This window comes from Andrena cerasifolii, chromosome 4 (assembly GCF_050908995.1).
Source record: "Andrena cerasifolii isolate SP2316 chromosome 4, iyAndCera1_principal, whole genome shotgun sequence".
In the NCBI taxonomy this organism is placed as follows: domain Eukaryota; kingdom Metazoa; phylum Arthropoda; class Insecta; order Hymenoptera; family Andrenidae; genus Andrena; species Andrena cerasifolii.
Window position 1 is genome coordinate 7,541,572 of NC_135121.1, and position 23,471 is coordinate 7,565,042.

The following is a 23,471-nucleotide window of genomic DNA, read 5'->3' on the forward strand; positions in this document are numbered from 1 at the left end:
AGTAACGTCTTCGGAGAGAAAATCGAGGATGCCTTCGAAGCTGAAATGTAGTATACCTCTTTCCACTTCATGTTCTCCTGATATATTGGCCAAAATCTGGCGAAAATTTTCAGAATGCACAAAATTGGACTTTGTAACAGGAGAACATGATGTCGAAAGAGGTGGCAAAAATAGGAAATCAGGTTTTTGCCGAATTTCTCCTATACTAGGGGATGAAAAATTTTGAAAAAAATCAGAGGGATTTCTGTTATCGGGGCACATATTAGAGAATTGTTTCGGATTTTTAAATTGAAAAACCAAGCTGTGAAAAATAAAAAACGCCAAAGAATGCTGAAAAATGCCGATTGTGTATCGAAGCAGGCTTGGCACTATAATTATATTTTTACTGTAGGTACGTATGATTGTTACTATTGTCCTGAATTTTTTTCAGATTTTTCAATTTGTTGCGCCGCAGTTAAAAAAATTAAAAACCGATTTTTTCGTGGTTTTTTATTTTTCACAGCTTGGTTTTTTAATTTAAAAATCTCAAACAATTCTCTAAGATGTGCCCCGATAACAGAAATCCCTCTGATTTTTTTCAAAATTTTTCATCCCCTAGTATAGGAGAAATTCGGCAAAAACCTGATTTCTTATTTTTGCCATCTCTTTCCACTTCATGTTCTCCTGATACCTGGGCCAAAATCTGGCAAAAATTTTCAGAATGCACAAAATTGGGCTTTGTACTAGGAGAACATGATGTCGAAAGAGGTGGCACTAAGTAACGTCTTCGGAGAGAGAATCGAGGATGCCTTCGAAGCTGAAATTCAGAATACCTCCTTTCGCTTCATGTTCTCCTAATACCTGGGCCAAAATCTGGCAAAAATTTTCAGATTGCACAAAATTGGGCTTTGTAACAGGAGAACATGATGTCGAAAGAGGTGGCACTAAGTAACGTCTTCGGAGAGAGAATCGAGGATGCCTTCGAAGCTGAAATTTAGTATACCTCTTTCCACTTCATGTTCTCCTGATATATTGGCCAAAATCTGGCGAAAATTTTCAGAATGCACAAAATTGGACTTTGTAACAGGAGAACATGATGTCGAAAGAGGTGGCAAAAATAGGAAATCAGGTTTTTGCCGAATTTCTCCTATACTAGGGGATGAAAAATTTTGAAAAAAATCAGAGGGATTTCTGTTATCGGGGCACATATTAGAGAATTGTTTCGGATTTTTAAATTGAAAAACCAAGCTGTGAAAAATAAAAAACGCCAAAGAATGCTGAAAAATGCCGATTGTGTATCGAAGCAGGCTTGGCACTATAATTATATTTTTACTGTAGGTACGTATGATTGTTACTATTGTCCTGAATTTTTTTCAGATTTTTCAATTTGTTGCGCCGCAGTTAAAAAAATTAAAAACCGATTTTTTCGTGGTTTTTTATTTTTCACAGCTTGGTTTTTCAATTTAAAAATCCGAAACAATTCTCTAATATGTGCCCCGATAACAGAAATCCCTCTGATTTTTTTCAAAATTTTTCATCCCCTAGTATAGGAGAAATTCGGCAAAAACCTGATTTCCTATTTTTGCCATCTCTTTCCACTTCATGTTCTCCTGATACCTGGGCCAAAATCTGGCAAAAATTTTCAGAATGCACAAAATTGGGCTTTGTACTAGGAGAACATGATGTCGAAAGAGGTGTCACTAAGTAACGTCTTCGGAGAGAGAATCGAGGATGCCTTCGAAGCTGAAATTCAGAATACCTCCTTTCGCTTCATGTTCTCCTAATACCTGGGCCAAAATCTGGCAAAAATTTTCAGATTGCACAAAATTGGGCTTTGTAACAGGAGAACATGATGTCGAAAGAGGTGGCACTAAGTAACGTCTTCGGAGAGAGAATCGAGGATGCCTTCGAAGGTGAAATTTAGTATACCTCTTTCCACTTCATGTTCTCCTGATATATTGGCCAAAATCTGGCGAATTATTATTTAATTAATTTTTGTATTTTTTTCAGTGCCTGCCTACCTACTTAATTTTTATATTTTTTCAGTACCCACTTAATTTTTGTACTTTTATATTTTTTATATTACTTAATAAAGGGAATTAAAATAACATATAATCTGTTTAATTTCTACCCCAACAATTTAAAAATAGAACCGATATACCGATATTCCAATATTTTTTTTTCGATATATCGAGATGCGATATTGATATATATGAAAAATATCGGTACCATGTATGTCGATATTTCTAAAAATAGTAATATCCCTAGGCTGGTGTTGCGCGGTTCCGAGGGAATTTTCAGAAGCTAACGCGAATTGGTGCCTGTGGAGCGCTGAAAGCACTCTGCTCGCGAAATGCGTGGATGTTTGAAATAAAATAGAATTGAATGCTGGTAAAACTTCAATATATTTCTCGATAGTTTTAAAAGATCGTTTCTAACCCAGACCAGTTTGTGACTTTTCTAATCGGGAGTCAAAATCTTTCTGCTTAACAATACTCTTCTTGTTCACACGCAAACATCTGCTTTTAAATTTCGCTCCTAATTGACATATCGATTGTGTACATTTCCGTAGCTACATTCGCGTGATCACACAACACACCAGCGAGCATCGCAACACTGGCACTCTGGCGTGTTTTAACGCCCATTTTAGTTTATATCATTCACCGCTACGCGCCGCTAGTGTTTTTCTGTTCATAAATGGAACAAATTTTTAAAATGCTTTCCCAACCAACAATTCCAACAAATGAACTATTTAACTGTTGAAGATTCTTTTATAATGAATTGTGGTACCCCTCTGATAGGTTTGAACGCTCAGAATAGAAGAAATGCGATAAACACGCTTCTATAGCGCTCCGCATGGCTCCGCACTTCAAATAGAAACGGCGGGGGTGTTTATTAACATTCATTTTTCTTACAATTCAATGTTTCAGCTATAACAGTGGTTTTATTGGCAATTAATATCATATTAATATCTTGTTAGACTGCGCATCAATGAAACTTAACATACGTGATTACGTAAATATAATGTATCAGATGTTAAAAAAGTAAGAAACTAATATGGCTGCTTCCATGGTTAGATCATATGTACAATTTAGGTAAGTTTTTCTTCTAAATACACTCATTGTTAAACTCATATTTTGGTTACACGGTGTATATAACATTAACTTTACTTGCAGTACTGTTTCATTTAATAACAATAATACGCAGAACATTAACCATTATCTGTAACTCCAAGCAATAGCCTTCATACATGTAAACTTTGAAATATAATTAGTTTCTCATACATTGTCTGCTACAAAATAATATCTATGTTAAACTCTCAATGAGCGACATGGATGTTTCACTCATGTAATTACATTTATTTCGTTTCAAAATATACTCCATCCTACGAGTACCTGACCGACAGAATTTATTTACAGTTTACTGAAGCAACTTCTAGTGGACAATGTGTGGCGTGAACAAAGCACGAATCATGTTCTACAGACCCTTTGCACATCGCACATTCAACACCAGTGTTACCGTGTGACGCCAGTGTGTTTAAAGAAAAGGAACACCAAAGATAATAAGGTATAATTTCGACATGTTCGTTGTGTGCATTTAGTTCGAGAAAGAAAATAGTAATTTATTTCCAGAGGGTCAGAACGCTATTAAAAGATGAAGACTTAATGAATTTCGAGCCCAAGACATCAACGAAGGTGGTGAAACCGATAGTGGAGGTGTGGAACGATATGACAGTGAAAGACCTAGCGGCCTCTGCTCAAAGGGATATCGACGACGTCTTAGACGTGCTTTACATTGTCGATAAAGGAGCAATGTATGAGCAGAATAATGTTCTGCAGGATTTTACTGTGATTAATGAGACTGTTAAGAAACTAGGTGCCAAGGTTAAAACTGTTGCGAGATCGGGCGTGAAGGATTTTAAAATAGCAAAATACAGCGATATAGTAAGAAGGTAATGCAGAGATAATATACCTAAACCATTCACTGCAGCGTAAATTTTGATACCGTATTATGAAATCCAAATAGCCCGCCCGACCCATCGAAATTAGTAAAACGACACCCAGTCGTGACAATCATGGGGCACGTCGATCATGGTAAAACTACTTTGCTAGATGCTCTACGTAATACGTCGGTTGTAGAAACAGAATTTGGTGGAATTACGCAACACATAGGTGCCTTCAATGGTTGGTATTAAACCTACTTTTAAAAACAGTTTATATTGGGCAGTGGCGGATTTAAGAAAAAAGGCCCAGGTGACAATCGTTCTGAGGGGCCCATTTTTGGAGGAAAATGAAGAGGTAGTTTACTAAAAACAGGCCAAGTATAGTAGTACGAAAAAAGTGTAGTAATTGGACACCTATACCTAATCAATTTTTTTTGGTCATGGGGCCCTGCGAGGGTCATCTGTGCAGGGGCCTAAGTGGCAACTGCTTATCAGCCGCCCTGTTAAATCCGCCACTGATATTGGAATATTATTCCGAAAGGAACCGGTAGCCGATCGAGATGAGGTTTAGGGGGAGGACTGGGGAGGGAGAGTGGACTCTAAATCTAAAATTGTAGCTTCGGGTTTTTACTAGTTTCAGAAATATTAATAAAAAAATATTGTTATTTTTTTTTGTTGAATTTTTTCTGGACGTTGGTGCAGGCCCCCCTACCCGGGGACCCTCCCGTCCCCCAATTTTTTCATTTTGAAATTATGGTTCGCTACAATGCTTTACGCGCCCCCCGCACTGATCTACCCCCAACTAATACTAATACCCGGGACAATTTGGAAAGTGGAATGCGTTGTGTCGGTATAAGTCAACAGAAATATTGTTAAGAGGAGGGACCGTGGTAAAGTGATTAAAAAGAATCGGTAAGGTGTACCCTTTCATGCACAATTACCCCTGTATATTTTGAACACATTAATTGCCGAAGCTAAAATTTTATATTTGGGGTCTTTCCACACACCTCGTAATACATACCGTTTCATCTCGATCGGCCACCGGCTCGTTTCGGAAGTACAGCCTTATATTTCTCCGGCGACAGCAGCATTAATAACTGTACTAGTTATACATTATAGTGACGTTAAACTCTGAAGACCGAGTAACATTTTTGGACACTCCTGGACACGCTGCTTTTACGTCTATGCGATATAGAGGTGCTCATATGACAGACATCGTAGTACTGGTAGTAGCGGCTGATGATGGTGTTAAGGAGCAAACTTTGCAAAGTATAGAAATGGCGAAAAGTGCAAAAGTTCCAATTATCGTGGCTATCAACAAAATTGATAAACCCGATGCCGACATTGTAATGTTTCTTTAATCTTGAACATAGTAAAAGCGCTAAATTAAAATTGCCGTACTATTGGGTTTGCACATTTCTGCTTTAGAATCGGACCCAGAACATGCTCGCCGAAAATGGTATTGTGGTGGAAGCGCTCGGCGGCGATGTGCAGTGCGTGAACATATCCGCCTTAAAAGGAACTAACTTACAAGAGTTGATAGAAGCCGTTGTTGTACAAGCCGAATTAATGAATCTGAGAGGAGATCCTAAAGGTCTAGTGGAAGGTGTCGCTATTGAATGTGCTAACCATCTTGGTCGTGGAAAATTAGTGACAGCCTTAATTCGACGTGGTACTCTAAGAAAAGGCAACGTTTTAGGTAAAAAGCAACCGTTAATCCTTGCGAAGCAAAATATTTCAATCTAATGTCTGCTCGTGTTCCTCGCTCAATAGTGGCTGGACTAGCTTGGGGGAAAGTAAGAGCTATGTTTAACGACTCTGGTTGCCCGGTCGTGGAAGCCAAACCATCGGAAGCTGTGCAAATCATTGGATGGAAAGATTTGCCCAGCGTTGGAAGTGAAATATTTCAAGTAGAGAATGACAGAGAACTGCAAACAGTTCTGAAGTTTAGAGAATCTCAACGCAGCGATGCTTTAGCTAAAGAACACGGCGAAGCTGCGGAGAAGAGATTAGCGGAACATCTTACGGTAATATAGCATCTGATATCTACGGGGCATCCGGGCATTAAAACTTTTATAAGCGAAAGATACACATATTCAGTTACTTATACGATCAAACTGTTTCTTCTTAATTGTAGGAATATAAAAAGATTCTAGCGATAAAAAGGGAAGTTGGAATGTTTCACCCAGTAATGAAAGTATTGTACAAAAAAAAGAAGACTCGGGTCATTGAAGAAGAAGAAGAGCTTCCTGAAGTTAATGTTATTATAAAGGGTGATGTAGCCGGAAGTATCGAGGCGATATTAGATATTTTTGATACATACGCACAGGATGAAATGTGCCGTTTAAATGTTGTCCATTATGGTGTCGGGGCGGTCACTGAAACGGACTTGGAATTAGCAAGAACATTTAATGGTAATGTAGCGTCGCGTAAACGTTGCCTGTATGTTCTAACCGCATCTCTTAAACAGTTTATGTACTTGCAGCAATAATTTATCGCTTCAATGTCAACATCAACCACAAATTGGAAGAGGAAGCCAATAAAGATGGCTTGATTATTCGAAATTATAAGGTTATATATAAACTTATCGACGACATTAAAGAAGAAATTAATAGCAAATTGCCTGAAATCGATGCCGAGGAAGTATTAGGTACTGGTGACGTAACAAACACAAAAGTGACAACGTATCTACACCTGCGAAAACGTCTCTCATTGTTTTCTTCTTTCCTTGAATGCAGGTGAAGCAAGTATACAGCAGGAATTTAAAATCATGGAGGGAAAGAAAAAAGTGAACGTGGCGGGTTGTCGTTGCACGAAAGGTGTTCTAAAAAAATCTGCAATGTTTCATTTAGTAAGGGGAAGTGATACTGTCTACACAGGTAAATATATATATATATATATGTAATAGTCGATATATTGGTCTATCAATCGATTGGTATTTTAGAATTATACAAAACTTGTTTCCCACTCGTGTTCACCGAAGCTCGAAAGAAAGTATTCGTCGCACGAAGTCTGTATCGATCGTTGCTTCAGCCTTATTCACTAATCCCCCACTTCATTTCACTCCCCCGACAGCCAGAATAATGCTGGCTAATCCGAATACTTTGTTACAGGAAAATTAGCGTCGATGAGACATTTGAAAGACGAAGTGTCTTCCGTGAAAGTTAACATCGAATGCGGTCTTAGATTAGACGATCCAACCGTGTCATTCCAACCTGGAGACGTTCTTGTCTGTTTCCAACCATATAAAACGCATCAGAAAGTCGACTGGGATCCTGGATTCTAAATTAATATATATATATATTTGTACATAAACGAGATAATTGACGTCTAATACAAAGTGAGAAAAAGAAACAAATATATACGGCGCGAAACATTCCATCCTTCTTTCCACAGTTGGGAAAACCAAATCAATTCGTACAAAATGCATTTTTACAAAGTGTAAGTACAAATTCCTTTATTATTGCCTTTGTGATGCAACATCGCAGTTCTTACATGTGTGCCAATGATGGAGCCTTAGTCTTCTGTAAAATTAGCGGGTCCACGTTCCACGGATCCATGACCGGAACTGTATCGTTTCCTTTTGTATCTTTACCTTAGAACCGTGTAGAACCGTCGAATTGTCGCGACGTTCGTAAACAGCCGATTTCGGCGAGCGCGTTCAACAATCAGTGGCAATGTCACCTAGGGGGACCGTCTTGGTTCGAGAAGACGGGCGTAAGCTCGTTTCCGTGGACGTTAGGAGGCGTAAGTTTCTCGAAGGCGACGCTGAAGGTGGTGGTACGCAGTCAGGACGCCGCGTTTCTTTTTCTGCAGACGGCACGGCGCCGATTCCTGATTGGCTTTCGCGATCTTCGTATCCAAAGGCTCGATGGGAGTGTTATCGTCCGGATGTACGAAGAAGGCGATGGAATGGCGGCCTCGGCCACAGTGCTCCGGGATAACAACCCGGTGTCTCAAAGCCGGCAGCTGATCCTTGGTCCAGTCGGCTAGAATGTCGCCGGTGTTCACCAAAATGGCACCCGGAAGATGCCCGACTCGTCCCCACCGTTCTCCGTATGGAGTTTGTATTTCCAAACCTCCCTCGCAGTCCTGGAATCATACGTCTCTAAATAGGTGCAAAAATGTTTCGCTGCGTTGCTTTCAAGTTATTCCAAAAAGTATACACAAGCAACACACTTGAAGTCTAACTTGAAGTGTAAGGGACGGAACGCTTGAGCGTGGCTTACAATTTATGCGGTTCGAAGCTTTTTGGGGAACGCCACAGAAGTAACCTGATCTTACGTTACCACTGCAACTAGCTAGGAGTTTGAAAATGATTTGGCGTGGACAAGAGCATATAAAACAGCAGAGCAAATCTCGATTGAAGTTGCGAATGTGAAAGAAGTCTTGGCACATACCTGCGCCAGCAAAGTGAGAGTGCCGTAGTCGCAGTGAGCCCCGCAGCGAGCCAGTCCGGGCGCCGGTGCGCCGAGAGGTGGATAGTAAAGGAGGCGAAGGGTCGACTCGTTGCCAGATTCCAGCATGTGGGAGTGCTTCGAGAGCAGGAAATCAGGGGATTGCTCTAGGCCCACGGCCAGAGCCTACAAGGCACACATCACACATACATTGGCCTCTATTCGTACTTTATAGTACCTAACGACGGCTGTAAAGTAACCGAAGAAACCAATCGCGTTAGTCGCCGGCCGGACAGATTGGTTTCTAGGGTTACTTACAGTTAGAGAGCTGCTTACATTTATTGAACGACCCTCTCAATCAACAGCTTCGGGATCGTCGCGAGCGATGGCAGAGAAGCGAAAATTCTCATACCGTGACTTCACAGAAAAGGACAGAGGAAGTAAAAGAGCAGGCGACAATTGAAAGTAAAAGGATCCCAAAGAGGATCAATCACACCCTCTCTACTCGACACGTCTAACAGAATTTCGTTCGGACGACGAGCAAGCCTGTTTGAAAGAGTGTAGGGCTCGCTCAATCTTTCTTTTCTCTTTTCTTTTCTTCTTCCAAGAACAGGCTTAAAGAACTCGACGCGAGAGCCAGACGATTTTAAATATTTACATGTCCTCTAAACAGCCGGGATAGGCGAAGCCTCTACTCGTGGATTTCCATGTAAAAAGGAAAAAAAAAGAGAGAGAGAACGCGTGGCGGGAATAATAATACACAGCGGCTGGCTCTTGCGCGAGGCACTTTGGCCGATCGTTTCAGTCGAACGCTCTTGATAACAAAGGATAACTGGAAACGATCGTCGATCTGCCGCGCTCAGAGAGAAAGAAACCATCGGGGGATAGAAAGAAAAGGCCATTACAGTTAGGAGCATGGCAGAGAGTTGCTTGAAATCTCGTGCGAGTTCGTCGACCGCCGATCTGAAGCCAGGCACCTCCTCGTCTGGGAGGATCCCTCCGCTTCCGGTCACGTTGAACACATGACGAACTTCCTTCTCGTCGGTGTATCTGCGTGAAAATCGAAAAGCTCGATAACCCGGGGGCTGCCTGGACTACTGGATTCCCCAGCAGATCTAATCGCCCGATCACCAGACCCAACGATCTTCAGATCGAGGTGATCTCGATCTAATCGAGGGATCTTGACCGAACATTATCGGGGGCTTTTCTTCGTATTCTTACTTGGACGGTCCTGGCTTAACGTAACCGTGGATGCCCTCGTTGCTGCGCTCGTATTTCGCTCGCGCCTCGTCCGGAAGCTCGCAGAACGCATCGAAAGCTCTGTAACCAGCCTTCATCTGCGGGCACAGAGAAACGTGTAGCATTAGTGAAGTATACAGTAGCTTTGGAAGCGTACAACATTTCTACGCAATCAATTCTCCAACTCTTTTGGGCCGCTTGAAATAACTAAGCGAACCATTGCGCTGGCATTTAGCTTACAATACTGTAGCGAATATTTATGATACACTGCAATTTACTAAGAGTCGTATAGAACCGCGTCGAGCATTCAACGCTTCTTTATCTTTGATATACGAGATAAGTTAAGATGCTTTCGTCGTTTAGTTGAATTATTATTTATATTCCCTGGAGCCGAGATGTAAAGAAGCGTTTTGTTTGCTCGACACCTTCCAGCTTCTCCCGCATTCAAATGAACCGTGACTAAACCGCAGCTAGTGTTTACGTTCAATCACAGCGTCGGCGTAGATGAAATGGGTAAAAAGGAATAATTCATCGTGGCACGCGTGTCGGACTCAAGGGGATGAGGTAATCCTTATCCATTCGACCCTGAGCGGATAAACACTGGAAACTCCCTTTCCTCATTAAAGAACCTTTGGCTTTGCGAAGACAAGGTAACGCGAATTCCGCTAGAATTCTAATTCGATTCCAATCGTTGATACCTTTCTTCGAAGGGCAAGAAAGAGAGCACCGGCTTTCGGAAAATTCGAGCGAGTTAAGAAGATAAAGATCGAAGTGTTGCGGCTTCTCGGAACGTTTGAACTTTAAGCGTTCGATAACAATACGTAGCGGTTTGATGCGCTCTTAATTGGACAGGTCATTATGTAATTAAGCTGTCTGTTCGGTATCGGAAGCATGTCACCTTGGGAGGTGACATACCTGAGTTATCAGTGAGCAGTGACGTGGAAATTTGTCATCGCGGTGATGCGTGCCACTTTCGTTATCAAGGCGCGCTCGCAAGCAATTATGAATTGCGAGAATTCTGCGTACACTGCGGGGAACGAATAGTTTTCCCGCGATCCTCGTTGAACGTCGCATCCGCGCCAGTTAGCTCGCTTCAGTTAGTTCGATCGAAGGATCTCGGCAGGCCCGGTTGTTTAAATCCTAACTTTTTTTAATTTGATAAATGAAGAGTCTCTATTTCCAGCGACTCGGCTTCGTGATCTAAAAAAAAAACAAACAAACAAACGATAAATCCTCTGTTTCGACGTAACAAGTTGTCACTAATAACAGGAACCATCGACTGTTTAACGACCACTGGGAGATCACTAAATCACTCGGGGCAGGTTCTAAAGCTTCCGCCACGTACCTGTCCCGAGTTTCGCGATTCGTGACGTCGGTTTCTTTGCTGTATAAAATGAAATTTTATGCGAGGGAACTCCGAGGCGACCGCAGCTGCTAGGGAGACCTACTTGCAAACTGAAAAGCGTCGCCGTCACTTTTAAATAATTAATCGGGCCACTTAGAGCGGCTCTAGGCTTACGTAATTGCTGCGCTCGCACTCGACTTTTACGCATTCCTCTTCTAACAAAATCGCGACGACGGTCGCTCCATAGAATCCATTTTCTATTTAAAAACCGAACAAGGTGCCTCGACATCGATGCGTTACGCTAATCATCTTCAGGGGCGGATTTGTACATAGGCAAATTTCGGGCGGGAGGAATTGAATAATGTTGAAGCACAGAGGCTTGAGATAACTTTACAATTTTTAATTTAAATTGTATTAGTTCATTCGTTCTAAAATTGTCTTGCTTTATTGTTTATTTACCTTCGCTCTTCTTTTCTTTCACTCTGTTCCTTTGTTAACTTTATTAATTGTACATTGTAAATTAAAGGGTCTTCACCCGTGGAATAAATAATAATAATAATAATAAGAAGAATTTACTTCTCTTTCATCTAGAAAATTAGCAATAACTCATATGTGAGTTGGCACATTGAATTAATTTTAAAATTGCCTCAACTCTTTTAAATTAAAATATTTAATGATATTAATAACTCATATGTGAGTTGGCACATTGAATTAATTTTAAAATTGCCTCAACTCTTTTAAATTAAAATATTTAATGATATTAATTAGCCTAGAGTCGCCAAATCCCCAAATCCGCCCCTCATGCTTCTCTCCGTCCCTGCACTCTACAATCGATTCATCGAAGGTTCAAATGTCGATACAGATTCGTACTAGGCATATCCAAACGAAAAGCACAGAGAGCCCAGCGAGGTCCTCGGTAAGGACCAAGGAAACGATCCGCCGACTGTGCAATTTTACACGCGACGCGTCCCTGGAATTATCTTCGAGCACGTTTGTAATTCTTTATCGAGTATTGCGTAAGAGAGAGAGACTGCCTGTTCCAGCACACGACATCGTGGCACAGAGCGCACAGACGGTGGCCAAGGAGGAGAGCACTCATTATCCTAGAAGCTGCCGATCGTCGCACCTACACCGAGGTCTCTCTTCGCCGGCTGTTGTTCGGTTTCCACTGACGTCACACGGTGTTTCGTGTTGTCAGCCGCGCGTGTACACGGCCGAACGTGGCAATTGGCTGAAACAGGCCCGTCGCTTTTAATTATCCTCGCCGGAATCGAATTAACAGCCCCCTCTCCCGCGCGGCGAAGTCTAGACGCGCGAGCAGAGGGGTCTAGGAAAATACCGTCCTCCGTTAAGCAATCGTAGGACACCGCGCTCCGATGATGACACTGCGATGCCCAGAGGAAAGTTACCGCGCAGAAGTAGCTCCCATTCTTCGGGAGAAAAAGGATCGCTGAACCGCGAGTTAATTCTTCTTCGCGCGACTCTGCCGGAGGCTTTGCCTCTCGCCAGTTCGTTGGGATCCCCCGAGAACGGGGGCGAGTCGAAAAAAAAAAAAAAATTGGAAAGTTTAGTTGCCTGAGAATTCATCCGCGCGACTGTGAACTGTGTAAGATCTAGAGACGCGGTGGCGTCTCGACGCCAAGTACAGGAAAGACACTCTGTATATGTCGACTGTCGCCACCGTGTACCTTTACTCGTCGCGGAGTCATTTCAAACTAACCTGAAACTTATTTCCTTAATATCTCATCACGCCTGCAATATTTTCGAAATTTAAAGGCATTTTTCTCATGTAAACCGCATATAAGCTTTCGAATAAGACCAATTTCAATAAAATCGGTCCGCGTATGACAGAGATATCGTAATATCGTCTCATGAATCTGTCAGGTGCGATAAGGTTGTTCTCCTGATTCTCCAACCAAATTTTGTCGACGTAATACGTATACGCGTTACACGCACACCTTCAGCCAAAACGGAATTAACACACGTTTTGTTCGTCAATCGCTATCTTCGCTATGCAATCTACTCCAAATTTTGACAGCTTACCGTCAAGTTATAAGCAAGTTATAAACGTGTTTTTACAAATATATACATAAATGAATTTATGTTTAATTTAAATGATAAAAACCAATTTAAACCAATTCCACCAATCCAATTGTCTTGAAGCTTTGCAGGCGTGCGTAGTTTGGATGACAATACAATATATTTAAAAAAAAACCGAGGGTGAAAAAATTATTATATAATAATAATTTATAATATTGAAAATTATCTGAAGTCATTCTCTATGTAAATTATTTTTGTAAAAAGATGTGAGATTTCCACAAAAAACTTCAGAAAAGTAAAAAAATTATTTTGAATAGAATGTTTATTCGTATTCAAATATGTATTTGTATTTATCATTACCTTTATGTACGTGCAGCTCATTTTCATTTCACATCTTTTTTTATTTTATAATTATTACTATCTTCTATTTTTTGTGATTTATTTGCTTTCATGTACTTGGCGTAATTTTTGTACTTTTCTCAAGTTTTTTATGGAGATTGGCGTTACAGTGGCAGATCCAAAAAGGTTACCGAGTGACATTTAAATGCCTTCTGGTCGCGATATAAACACAGTGGAAGGAAAAGTTTCGTTAAACGGGGCGCCTGTGCTCCAGCCCTCCGCGAGATTATTTCCTCCCTCTGTAATTTCGCAAGCTAAATCTGTATTATTTTTTTGCGCGGCAAGGTATCTTCCTAGATAGAATTGTTTTGCCGCGGCCGGTTTCGTCGCTCGCGAATCTTTCCATTCGATGGGACGACTCGGGACTTAGAGAGCGTGCCAGATGTTAGGCGTCCCTGCGAGATCGGAGTGTAACATAAACGCGTCCGTAGCAAGCGGATTCGCGCACGCGATCGTTAGCGTAAAGATACACGATAAACGTGCGGCCCCCGTTTATAGTGCAGCGTAGTGCGTAATGACCCTCGTGTGAATTATTATCGCGCGAAAATGTAACGAGCCGGGGACGATAACGCTTTCTTCCTGGACGGGAGGACTGAAGCGCGGACAAGGCCATCGCGAGATCCACGCGCGGTTTATCGGGGCGAACCCTTGGAAGCAGCTCGTCGGAGCAGCGACTCGAGATATGCTCGCGAGATCCTCGCGTAATCCCTGAGCAATCGGATTTGCGATTCTTCCCGCGTGGACGCTCTTGCCTCGCCTTCGACGTGTCTTTTTTTCGGCTCGGCCGCGGACGTTGCCTTGACTCCTTTAATTCTGGTTCCGAGCGAGACCGTAATTTTGTAACGCGACCGAGGACACGGGTGGCGAGGAGCCACGAGGCGAGGCCGACGTCGATGTAACGCGATCAAGTGTAAGGGAACTCTAATCGGCGGGGTCGTGTTTGACCCTGTCGAAGAGGGTGCTTAGGTACTGGCAATTCAAATTGGGATGAGTTGAGTTGTCTTGAGTGCCCTGGACAGCTTGTGTCTCGAGTATTCTGGATACCCTCGGTTTAGGGTGTGTCAATTTGATGGGTAAATTTAAACATTTTTGAAAATTTTAAAATGACTAGTGACAGAGTAATGCTGCTTTTAATCCCGAATCTGAAATTATCTTCAGAAATTGATTTGAACGAGGTTTAGCTACTTCGAATCAAAGTTGAAAAAAGTGAAAATTAAACAAGATTTAACTACAAACTATATATTCATGTACTGCTCTTAAAGTGAGTCTTGCTTGCATAAAAGCATGAAAATAAAAATATGTGGAAATTAGTATTTATTACAGTCACATGGAAATATATGGAAATGTGCATTTATTACAAAATGAAAGTATATGTAACTTTTTGAAAATTTTAAAATGAGTAGTGACAAAGTAATGCTGCTTTTAATCCCGAATCTGAAATTATCTTCAGAAATTGATTTAAGCGAGGTTTAGCTACTTCGAATCGCAGTTGAAAAAAGGGAAAATTAAGCAAGATTTAACTACAAACTACATATTCATGTACTGCTTAAAGTGAGTCTTGCTTACATAAAAGCATGAAAATGAAAATAAAAATATGTGGAAATTAGTATTTATTACATTCACATGGAAATATATGGAAATGTGCATTTATTACAAAATGAAAATATACGTAACTTTAGCAACAGATCTAGCTATATGTCATCTATGTAGTAAATTTAATGCTATTTAACAAACTCCACCAAAGCAACGATATCTTGTTTGCTTCTGTTGCGATTCATAAGTTCAATTATTAATTTTTTTAAAAAATAATTTTAGTAATTTTCGTATTTTTCTATAATTTCAAAAGATATTCCAACTAGGTAAATAATGCATTACACAAAATTGAAAGGTAGTGGTTAATTTTAAACCTGAATTTGGACCGTTTTTCCACTAGTCGTTTTTAAAATTGAAATATTGAAAAAATTGACACACCCTACACTTGGGTACCTTGAATATCTTAGGCAATCGAGTATCACGTGTAGGTACCCAATTGCACCAGAATAAATATAGTACCTCTACGAGCTATAGTGACTTAGGTGTGAAGCCACTCAGCAGGATCTTAACCGATATAATCTTTTAAATCCTTTTCTTTTTTCTCTTCTTTTCGTAATTTTGGGAAGAAACTTGGAAAAAATTACAGGATGTGTAGAACATGTGTCATTTCGGCGCAAACCTCTGATATGGTCCGTAAAAATCCGAGACTTTTATAAAAAAATCCGGTGACTTTTTAATTTTTTTTTTATGAAAGTCTCGGGTTTTTACGGACCATAGAGGTTTGCGCCGAAACGACACATGTTCTACGCATCCTGTAATTTTTTCCAAGTCGATTTGAACCTCAATTCGCGCGCAATCAGGAAAAAATGAAGAGAAAAAAATATTCGAGAAAAACGCATTTAAAGTTTCCGGGCAAAGGCGACGTTATAGGTTGCCGCTTGACGTTTTTAGCTGCCAAATCTACAATTTTGCAAATTTTACATAAACCAAGTGGCATTTTATTGAGAAAAGATAGTGCTTTCGGAAAATGCAATAAAAAAATCGATTTTTCGACTGCCTAGTCCCCTTGAGGGGCTGTTTCGGTCTAGAGTCCATAAAAATAGGTGATCTTTATGAATTAATTAAAGGAAAACTACTACATATAATTTAATGGGACTTCTTGCATTCCATTAAGGATGTCTTAAACCATAGAAATATATTTTTTGTTTTATAATTAATCATTGCCGACGGAACTGGAGAATCGTTAAAGTCGAGGCATCAAAAAAATCATCCAAATCGGTGGAACCTGTACCACTTAAACGATGGGTCCGAAGTAAAAAAAACAATGCCAGATTATTAAGGGGCATGAAACTAGCTCGTGGACTAGACCAGAAAAAATGACAAAAAACACATTTTTTGAGAAAATAACGACTCTTGAAGTTCGAAATCCCTTTTCCCTATATTTGTCGTCCCTTCAACGCCTTTAAAAATTACAATTTTAAAAAATTCTACTGACCTATCCACGAACCAGAACTATAATCTTCAAAATAAAAAATGTTTCAGTCGAATCGGATAACTTTTGGAGATACAGGTTCCACCAATTTCGAGAACCCTGTTTCGAGAAAACCGCGTTTAAAGTTTTACGTGAGTGCCGAGTAAATGCATATAACTTCGGGAATTTTACGAATTTCAAAAATCCTTTTAAACACGTATTCCTAAAGGGTTGAACATTCGACAAATGAAATAAAAAAAATATCGATTTTTAGACCGGAACCTCCCCTTAAGTCCTCAACCCAGACTAAACCCCGATCACCTTAACTACCCCGAGGTTCTAAAGCACCTTCAGCATTGCAAACAACAATTTAAGTACCTCCATTATTCAAGTACCACCGCAGAAGCTACAAAACAATCATCGGGAATGATTCTAGCGTGCGGGCTCAATAAAATAATCTTGCACAAAGCTCAAGGTACTCGGAACCTTCAAGTACACCCAGCGCAGTTGGAGCAGCCGTGTCGACCTTAACTCCATTCGCTTTACCCGACTGGCCGGACGGCTCCGATTTTTAACCACGATCGTCGCTCCTCCCCGAGTCTAATTACACCGAGCCAAGGGCGGCGCTATTACCCGGCTTGCTCCTGGACCGACCGATTACACGGGACGAGTATCGATGGAAAATGCGTACCTTGCATTCCGGAATGCCGTGGTTGACGAGCAAGGCCAGTCCTTTCTCGGACAGCGCCCTTACCAGCTTCGTAGCCACTTGCTTCACGACACCCTTCTGAGGACATCTCTCAGTCCCTGGAAGAAGAAAAACGGGAATACGGTGAGACAGAGCGACAGGGCGAGCCGCGGGAGATGCTTGCCTCCTATCTACGGTCACGCTTTCTTTACACATCGGGCGATACATGCTACGATAATCCGAGCCCCTCCCCCTGCCCGAAAATCGATTAATTCTTTCATTGAGGGAGCACCCATTCACAGATACCGCGTTATCGCGAAGCGTAAAAAGACGAGACCGTCTGTCCTTGCTCGCGTGGACGACGCGAACTCGGTGCCCGACGTCACAGCTTGCCTCATCCTCCCGCGATACGTGGCCAGTGTTCGAGCCCCTAACTACCCGATATATTCCTCCACAGGTGTTCAGCTTTTTGGGTAAAATAGGTTATACCCAAAACGAATACAACATGCCTACAATATATCACTGGCCCAGACACAAAACAAATAAGAAAATCACTTATGATTCGTTGACGAAAACCCCTCAAACACTCCAGAGGCCACGTATATTAAGCTGGAGTAGCCATTTGAAAAGGCCAACGCAAAATTAATACGATATTTTTTTCATATTTATTTGCTAATTATTTGCCAAAGAATTCATTTTTTTTGCTCCAGCTGTTTTCGAGAAACAATGGCTATGCTACCGTAATATTAAGCTGGCGTAGCCACTTATTGTATCTCTGTACCTAAGAAAGATATCAATTCCATTCTTGCAGCATATTTTTTGCTAATTTATTGCTGTTAAAACCGTGGCTGCTCTAGCTTAATATTAAGCTAACGTAGCCACGTGTATCACAGTACATAACAAAGATATCGAAGCCGCTGTTGCGGCATATTTTTTTGGTAATTATTTGCTCTCGATCCACCGAATATTAATTTTGTTGCTGCAGTTATATTCGAGAAGCGATGACCGCGCTAGAACAGCGTTAATCTAGCATAGACTAAAGGCTGTACAATGCTGGTTGTGAGGTAAGTGCAGAAAAAAGAATGCAAGATTTTGTATCATTTTATTTTATTATTTTATTTCTTTTATATACGTGAGTAATCGTGGTACAAACGTGGTTCCAGCGCGGTCATCGCTTCTCGAAAAAGACTGCAGCAAAAAAATTAATATTCGGTGGATTGAGATCAAATAATTAGCAAAAAAATATGCTGCAAGAATGGAATTAATATCTTTCTTAGGTACAGAGATATAATTGGCTACACCAGCTTAATATTACGGTAGCATAGCCATTGTTTCTCGAAAACGACCGGAGCAAAAAATAATAAATTCTTTAACAAATAATTAGCAAATAAATAGGAAAAAATATCGTATTAATTTTGCGTTGGCCTTTTCAAATGGCTACGCCAGCTTAATATACGTCCAGAGGCCTTTATATACTCCACTAGCCTTCCCCCAATCGATTTCTACAGCCCAGCGCGACTCAGAGAGAAATATTGGTGGCTGAATGTAAACTGCACTTATCTTAGTGAGTTAAAAAATAGAATTATTAGACAGCGCAATCGACAAATCACTAACAGATAACCGCGGTGTTTATAAAAAGGCGATAGGCCCACGGCCTCTGTATATACTCACGTACATATCCTTAGATTAATTTAGGGTAGGTTAGATTTAATTAGGTTTAGAATTATACTTAGGACGCTCACACCAAAGTGACTCCCTGGTTTAGAGCCGATTTCTCCAGGGAAAACACAGTACAACTGCTCTATCTCTGAAAAGGTAGGGAAAGCAAACTAAGTGCAATTTAACATATATTAAAAATTAAGTACCTATGTTTTGTTTACCTAGAATATATTGTTATTGACACGAGGTGCCAATTCGGCTGTGTTTATACCTAGTAAGCATTTAAAAAAAAACTGTTACGTATTCTTTATGGCAAAATAAACACATTTAAAAAAAAGCCAGTGTTCGAGGAAAACATCCCCCACCGGTAATGTATACATTCCATCGCAAACGTGCGATTATCAGGGCGACGGTGACTAATTCGCCACACTTCCGCGGTAATTATTAATAGGGATCACGTTTCCGGTTGATGACTCTGTTGCGGCTTTCCCTTCCAGAGGCCTGAAATGCGCGAAAGAATTTCCAAGATGTGTACTTGCTGAACATGAATAGCACCGTAGAAGTATTCGTCAGATAAAGATGACGCCCCCTTTTCGTTCGAAGATTAAGAATTAAAATTTCAGCAGGCTCAACGGGAGCTCGAGAGTTTCGTGAAAATCTTTGTCCCTGTTTATTTAATTGCTAAACAACTTTGTTTCTTATTAATTTAGCTTAGGGACGTTCTAATTGTTTCCGAGTGTATAATCCTTCGTAAAATCGAGTGGAAAATTTGTGAATTTTTCGCGGAGTACTTCGTCAGAGCGAGCGTCGGACGATGGAACGAGGCTGGACGGTCGCTCACGTTTTTCGCCAGATGCTGATAACGAACGTTATCGCGAATCACGCACGGTGCACTCGGTTGGCTCTCCTCTCCTCGGCTTACAGGCTCGATCTCGCGTTACAGCGACACGCGGCGACGATTGCTTTCTCGCCACTTTTTTTTTTTCTTCTGAACTTGATTTCACTTCGCGACACGGCAGACCCAGATAACCCATCTTCAGAGGCCACGGCTCCTCTGGAACGCCGCGAGACTTTTCTGTCCCGCGTCGCGCTCACCGCGAGTACCTAATTTCGAATTTCGCGCCAGGTGGTGGAGCTTTAAACGACTCGCTTTATCGCTCCGACACTTTCAAGGATCCAACGTGCCGCGTGACTTTGGATTTTAATAAGAGCCTGTGTTACGATGATGTTCATAATAAAATCAGGCTTTCGTAACGTTCGTTATTAAAGGTGGAGTGGTATCGACTGAACAGCAGATATTGAAACAGCCTGTTTCTGTTTTTTAACGATAACAGTGTTTTCGAAATTTACGCCACAATTTGCTGTACATTTAAAAGCAGATTTCGCTTTTTTGCCGCGTTATCTCGAGCGCAAACGTGGCAGAGCGACACGCAGGACCGCGTTATGCCTTGCGAAGTTGGAGCGACGTATTTAGTTTTGCCCCGAAGTGTCCTATGATCTTGCGTTTCCCGTTTAGTTCGGTATTTCTGCGGCGCCGCATGCCAAACGGGCGAGGGAGAGGAGAGCGAAGGAAACTGGGTAGTGAGGAAGAGAGGGAATCTCCTCTTTGAGCTTCTGCGTCCTCGAAGATAACCGTCGCTGGGCGTCGATCCAAAGTTGCAAAAGACGGAACTAAGGACCTTCTTTCTGGAACAGCTTATAAACTCTTCTGCTTCAAAAGCGTGTCCTTAATCAAGACAAATACGTACTTTTGAGAAGGTGGGATTTAAAAATTCCCTTTAACGGGAAAGAAATTTGTAAATTTTCCTTAAATTGTTATTGGGACCGTTGCTTAAAAAGTTACTTAAAATATGAATACGAAAGATCTATGGCTGCTGCGTTAGATTAATTTATTTATAACACATTTGTCATATACGTATTAATAGGAAGTATTTAATCGGTGTTTAGAGGATGATAGCTTCTGTACAGCTTATACTTTAAATACGATGTAGACTGGTAACTCTTTGTTCCCGGAGAATTCTTAAGCAGCGCGGAATGACTCGCAGCGTTAAAGGGGATTAAAGAATTTCACCTGAGCAAACCTTTTCACGCTCTATCGGAAGAGCCAGCGTTTTAAGCTGCGTCGATCAATTTTCCTTATCGAAACTTTATCTGTTATCGTGAAAGAGCGTCGCGTTAATTTCTCCTTCATTCTTCTGATTAAATCGGCGACTGTACATTTCTCGGGTTATTTCCTCTGCCAGAGCAGTCGAGCGGTTGCTTGACGCTGCATTAAGATTGCCATCTTCGAAATATTAATTTCGGATATTGAAAGCAATCGTGCCTGCTACACGAACGATTTTATCGCTAACTGATAGTGCAGTGGAGATGGAGCAGCTTATCTAGCGGTTTACGATCACGAAAGGAGGATGGTGTGAATGAGACTTTCTTTATCTCCGTTGAGGTTCTACGGAAAACCCTTCGCTGCGCGCGTTCGATTTCCTGATATTCGAGTCTCGTATCTATTAGTATTCAAGTGGCCGTTCCAGGAAAGGACACCGAGTGGAAGAAGCTTGATCCTTAGCCCGAGCAGGCCGAGGATAACGTAAAATTTGCATCCACAATGATTCATTGGAGCCTTGAACGATATAGCGTGCTAATTTCCGCGGTACGAAACAGTTGGGCAAACGTGGAATTATTTAACAGGCCTGGCGAATGGTCCCACAATCGGTCAAGCAGATAAGTTTGGAATGGCGCCGAGGAGTGTTCAACGTAACGGTGAAACGACACGTGGAAATGAATGATTACGTCGGTCGAAGCTAACGGGTTATAGACAATTTCCTGAGCACGCAATGATACAAGTTCGATGACATAGATAGGGTAAAGAAAGAAGAAAAAGAAATAGAGATAAAGCTGCTCTGTCATTGCTCTTCTACTGGTATTTCTCTTCTGTGAATTGATTAAATATAACTTTCCTTCGAATGCTGCGATGGAGGTGCTGTAATACTCGGAGCGCTCGAGTAGGCATTAGAAGTTTGAGTTGAAAGGAGCTGAATATTAGAAGTTTGAGTTGAAATGAGCTGAACATTAGAAGTTTGAGTTGAAATGAGCTGAATATTAGAAGTTTGAGTTGAAATGAGCCGAGTACTACAAGTTTGTGTCGAAATAAGCCGAGAAATAGAAGTTTGAGTTGAAATGAGCTAAACATTAGAAGTTTGAGTTGAAATGAGCTGAACATTAGAAACTTGAGTTGAAAGGAGCTGAACATTAGAAGTTTGAGTTGAAAGGGGCTGAACATTAGAAGTTTGAGCTGAAATGAGCTGAACATTAGAAGTTTGAGCTGAAATGAGCTGAATATTAGAAGTTTGAGTTGAAATGATCTAAACATTAGAAGTTTGAGTCGAAAGGAGCTGAACATTAGAAACTTGAGTTGAAAGGAGCTGAACATTAGAAGTTTGAGTTGAAAGGGGCTGAACATTAGAAGTTTGAGCTGAAATGAGCTGAACATTAGAAGTTTGAGCTGAAATGAGCTGAATATTAGAAGTTTGAGTTGAAATGAGCCGAGTACTACAAGTTTGTGTCGAAATAAGCCGAGAAATAGAAGTTTGAGTTGAAATGAGCTGATCATTAGAAGTTTGAGTTGAAATGAGCCAAGTACTACAAGTTCGTGTCGAAATAAGCCGAGAAATGGAATTTTGAGTTGAAATCAGCCGAGAACTGGAAGTTTGAATTGAAATGCGTCGAGTACTAGAAGCTTGTATTGAAATGAGTTGAGTACTAGATTATTTTAGTAGCACTTGGTGTATTTGTAGTAGAATGAGTATCCAGAGTGCATTGAGTACTTCAAATACGTACAGTACTCTAGAGTCCAGGTACCTCCAATAGAATGAGTACAATAAATTACCTAAATATATTTCTCACGCTGGATCCATAAGAAGAGAAATAATGGTGAATCTATTCTTCCACTACTCTTCAATGTATACCTTTTCTTCTGGTTTATTAGCAGTCTTTATGAATGAATAAACTGGGAATAACATATAATATTCCTGGAGGATCCAACACCGACTTTCTCCATTGAAAAGTGAAGGTAAACGCAAAACAATGAAGCACAAAGGCAACAGCTAATTAGCTTCTCCGAATGAATAATCAGAGTCCTTCGAACTGGTTAGTGATTTTCAATTTTTCCACCGCAACGTGCTCATGACTCATTTCTTATGCAACGCCGGCAGCTCGAAACTAGAGGGCCTTGCCCACAGAAATTTCACTTTCGGAGCAGCACCTAATTAAAAATAAAAAAGAAACCCTGTGTGGTTCGATGCCGATCAATCTGAGCTCACTAAAATTAAAAGTCTGACTAAAACCCACGCTTCATCCGCTTCGTTGCGCTTGGAGCAAGAAATCTCAAATTTCCACCGACAAACACGATCCTCACCAGGAAATCGTTGGACAACAGGCATGACTAACGCAGGTCTTAATGAATTAGCAAATACCGAGAAAAATCGCGCAAACCTCGCGAACGGCCATAGGCTCTGCAAAGATTAGCGTCGCCGAAGGCGAAGGTCTTTCGTCACATGCGCTCGTAAATCGTTCCCCGTTCTGCTCCCAACGATCGCGCGCGATCGTCACGGCAGATCTACCGTCGGAAATCCACGGCAAATATCGCGGCTCGCAGCGGATTCTCCCGCCCCCGTGCCCCCTGAAAGCCTGCCGCGCTCTTTATCCGCGCGAAGACACGTGGACGCGGTGATGCAAGCGCGGAAAAATGTCGCTGGAACGCTTTCAATCGGCCGAGTGAATTC

At 41.2% G+C, this 23,471-nt stretch overlaps 2 protein-coding genes across 4 annotated transcripts in view; one reads left to right on the top strand and one right to left on the bottom strand.

Moving 5' to 3' along the window:
* The first annotated feature begins 2,653 nt into the window (after positions 1-2,653).
* Mif2 (mitochondrial translation initiation factor 2) lies at positions 2,654-7,280 on the top strand. Of its 3 annotated transcripts, none has more exons than XM_076809828.1 (11): positions 2,654-3,074; positions 3,399-3,546; positions 3,612-3,931; positions 4,006-4,163; positions 5,042-5,268; positions 5,351-5,621; positions 5,696-5,949; positions 6,060-6,336; positions 6,408-6,572; positions 6,661-6,801; positions 7,036-7,280. In XM_076809828.1, the coding sequence occupies exons 1-11, from the start codon at positions 3,037-3,039 to the stop codon at positions 7,206-7,208; spliced, it is 2,172 nt and encodes a 723-aa protein (XP_076665943.1). In that variant the 5' UTR covers positions 2,654-3,036; the 3' UTR covers positions 7,209-7,280. The 3 variants fall into 3 exon arrangements, with proteins under 3 accessions (XP_076665943.1, XP_076665944.1, XP_076665945.1); XM_076809829.1 differs by lacking the exon at positions 2,654-3,074 and adding an exon at positions 3,188-3,327; XM_076809830.1 differs by lacking the exon at positions 2,654-3,074 and having other exon boundaries at positions 3,407-3,546; positions 3,598-3,931.
* Positions 6,811-23,471, bottom strand: part of LOC143367736 (uncharacterized) — a 31,766-nt gene continuing 15,105 nt past the window's right edge. Inside the window, exons 2-6 of the mRNA XM_076809874.1 lie at positions 17,038-17,153; positions 9,541-9,656; positions 9,225-9,369; positions 8,323-8,505; positions 6,811-8,014 (exon numbers count right to left, since the gene is read on the bottom strand). Coding sequence (XP_076665989.1) covers positions 7,661-8,014; positions 8,323-8,505; positions 9,225-9,369; positions 9,541-9,656; positions 17,038-17,153 — 914 coding nt within the window. The 3' untranslated portion in view covers positions 6,811-7,660. The remainder of the gene's footprint in view (positions 8,015-8,322; positions 8,506-9,224; positions 9,370-9,540; positions 9,657-17,037; positions 17,154-23,471) is intronic.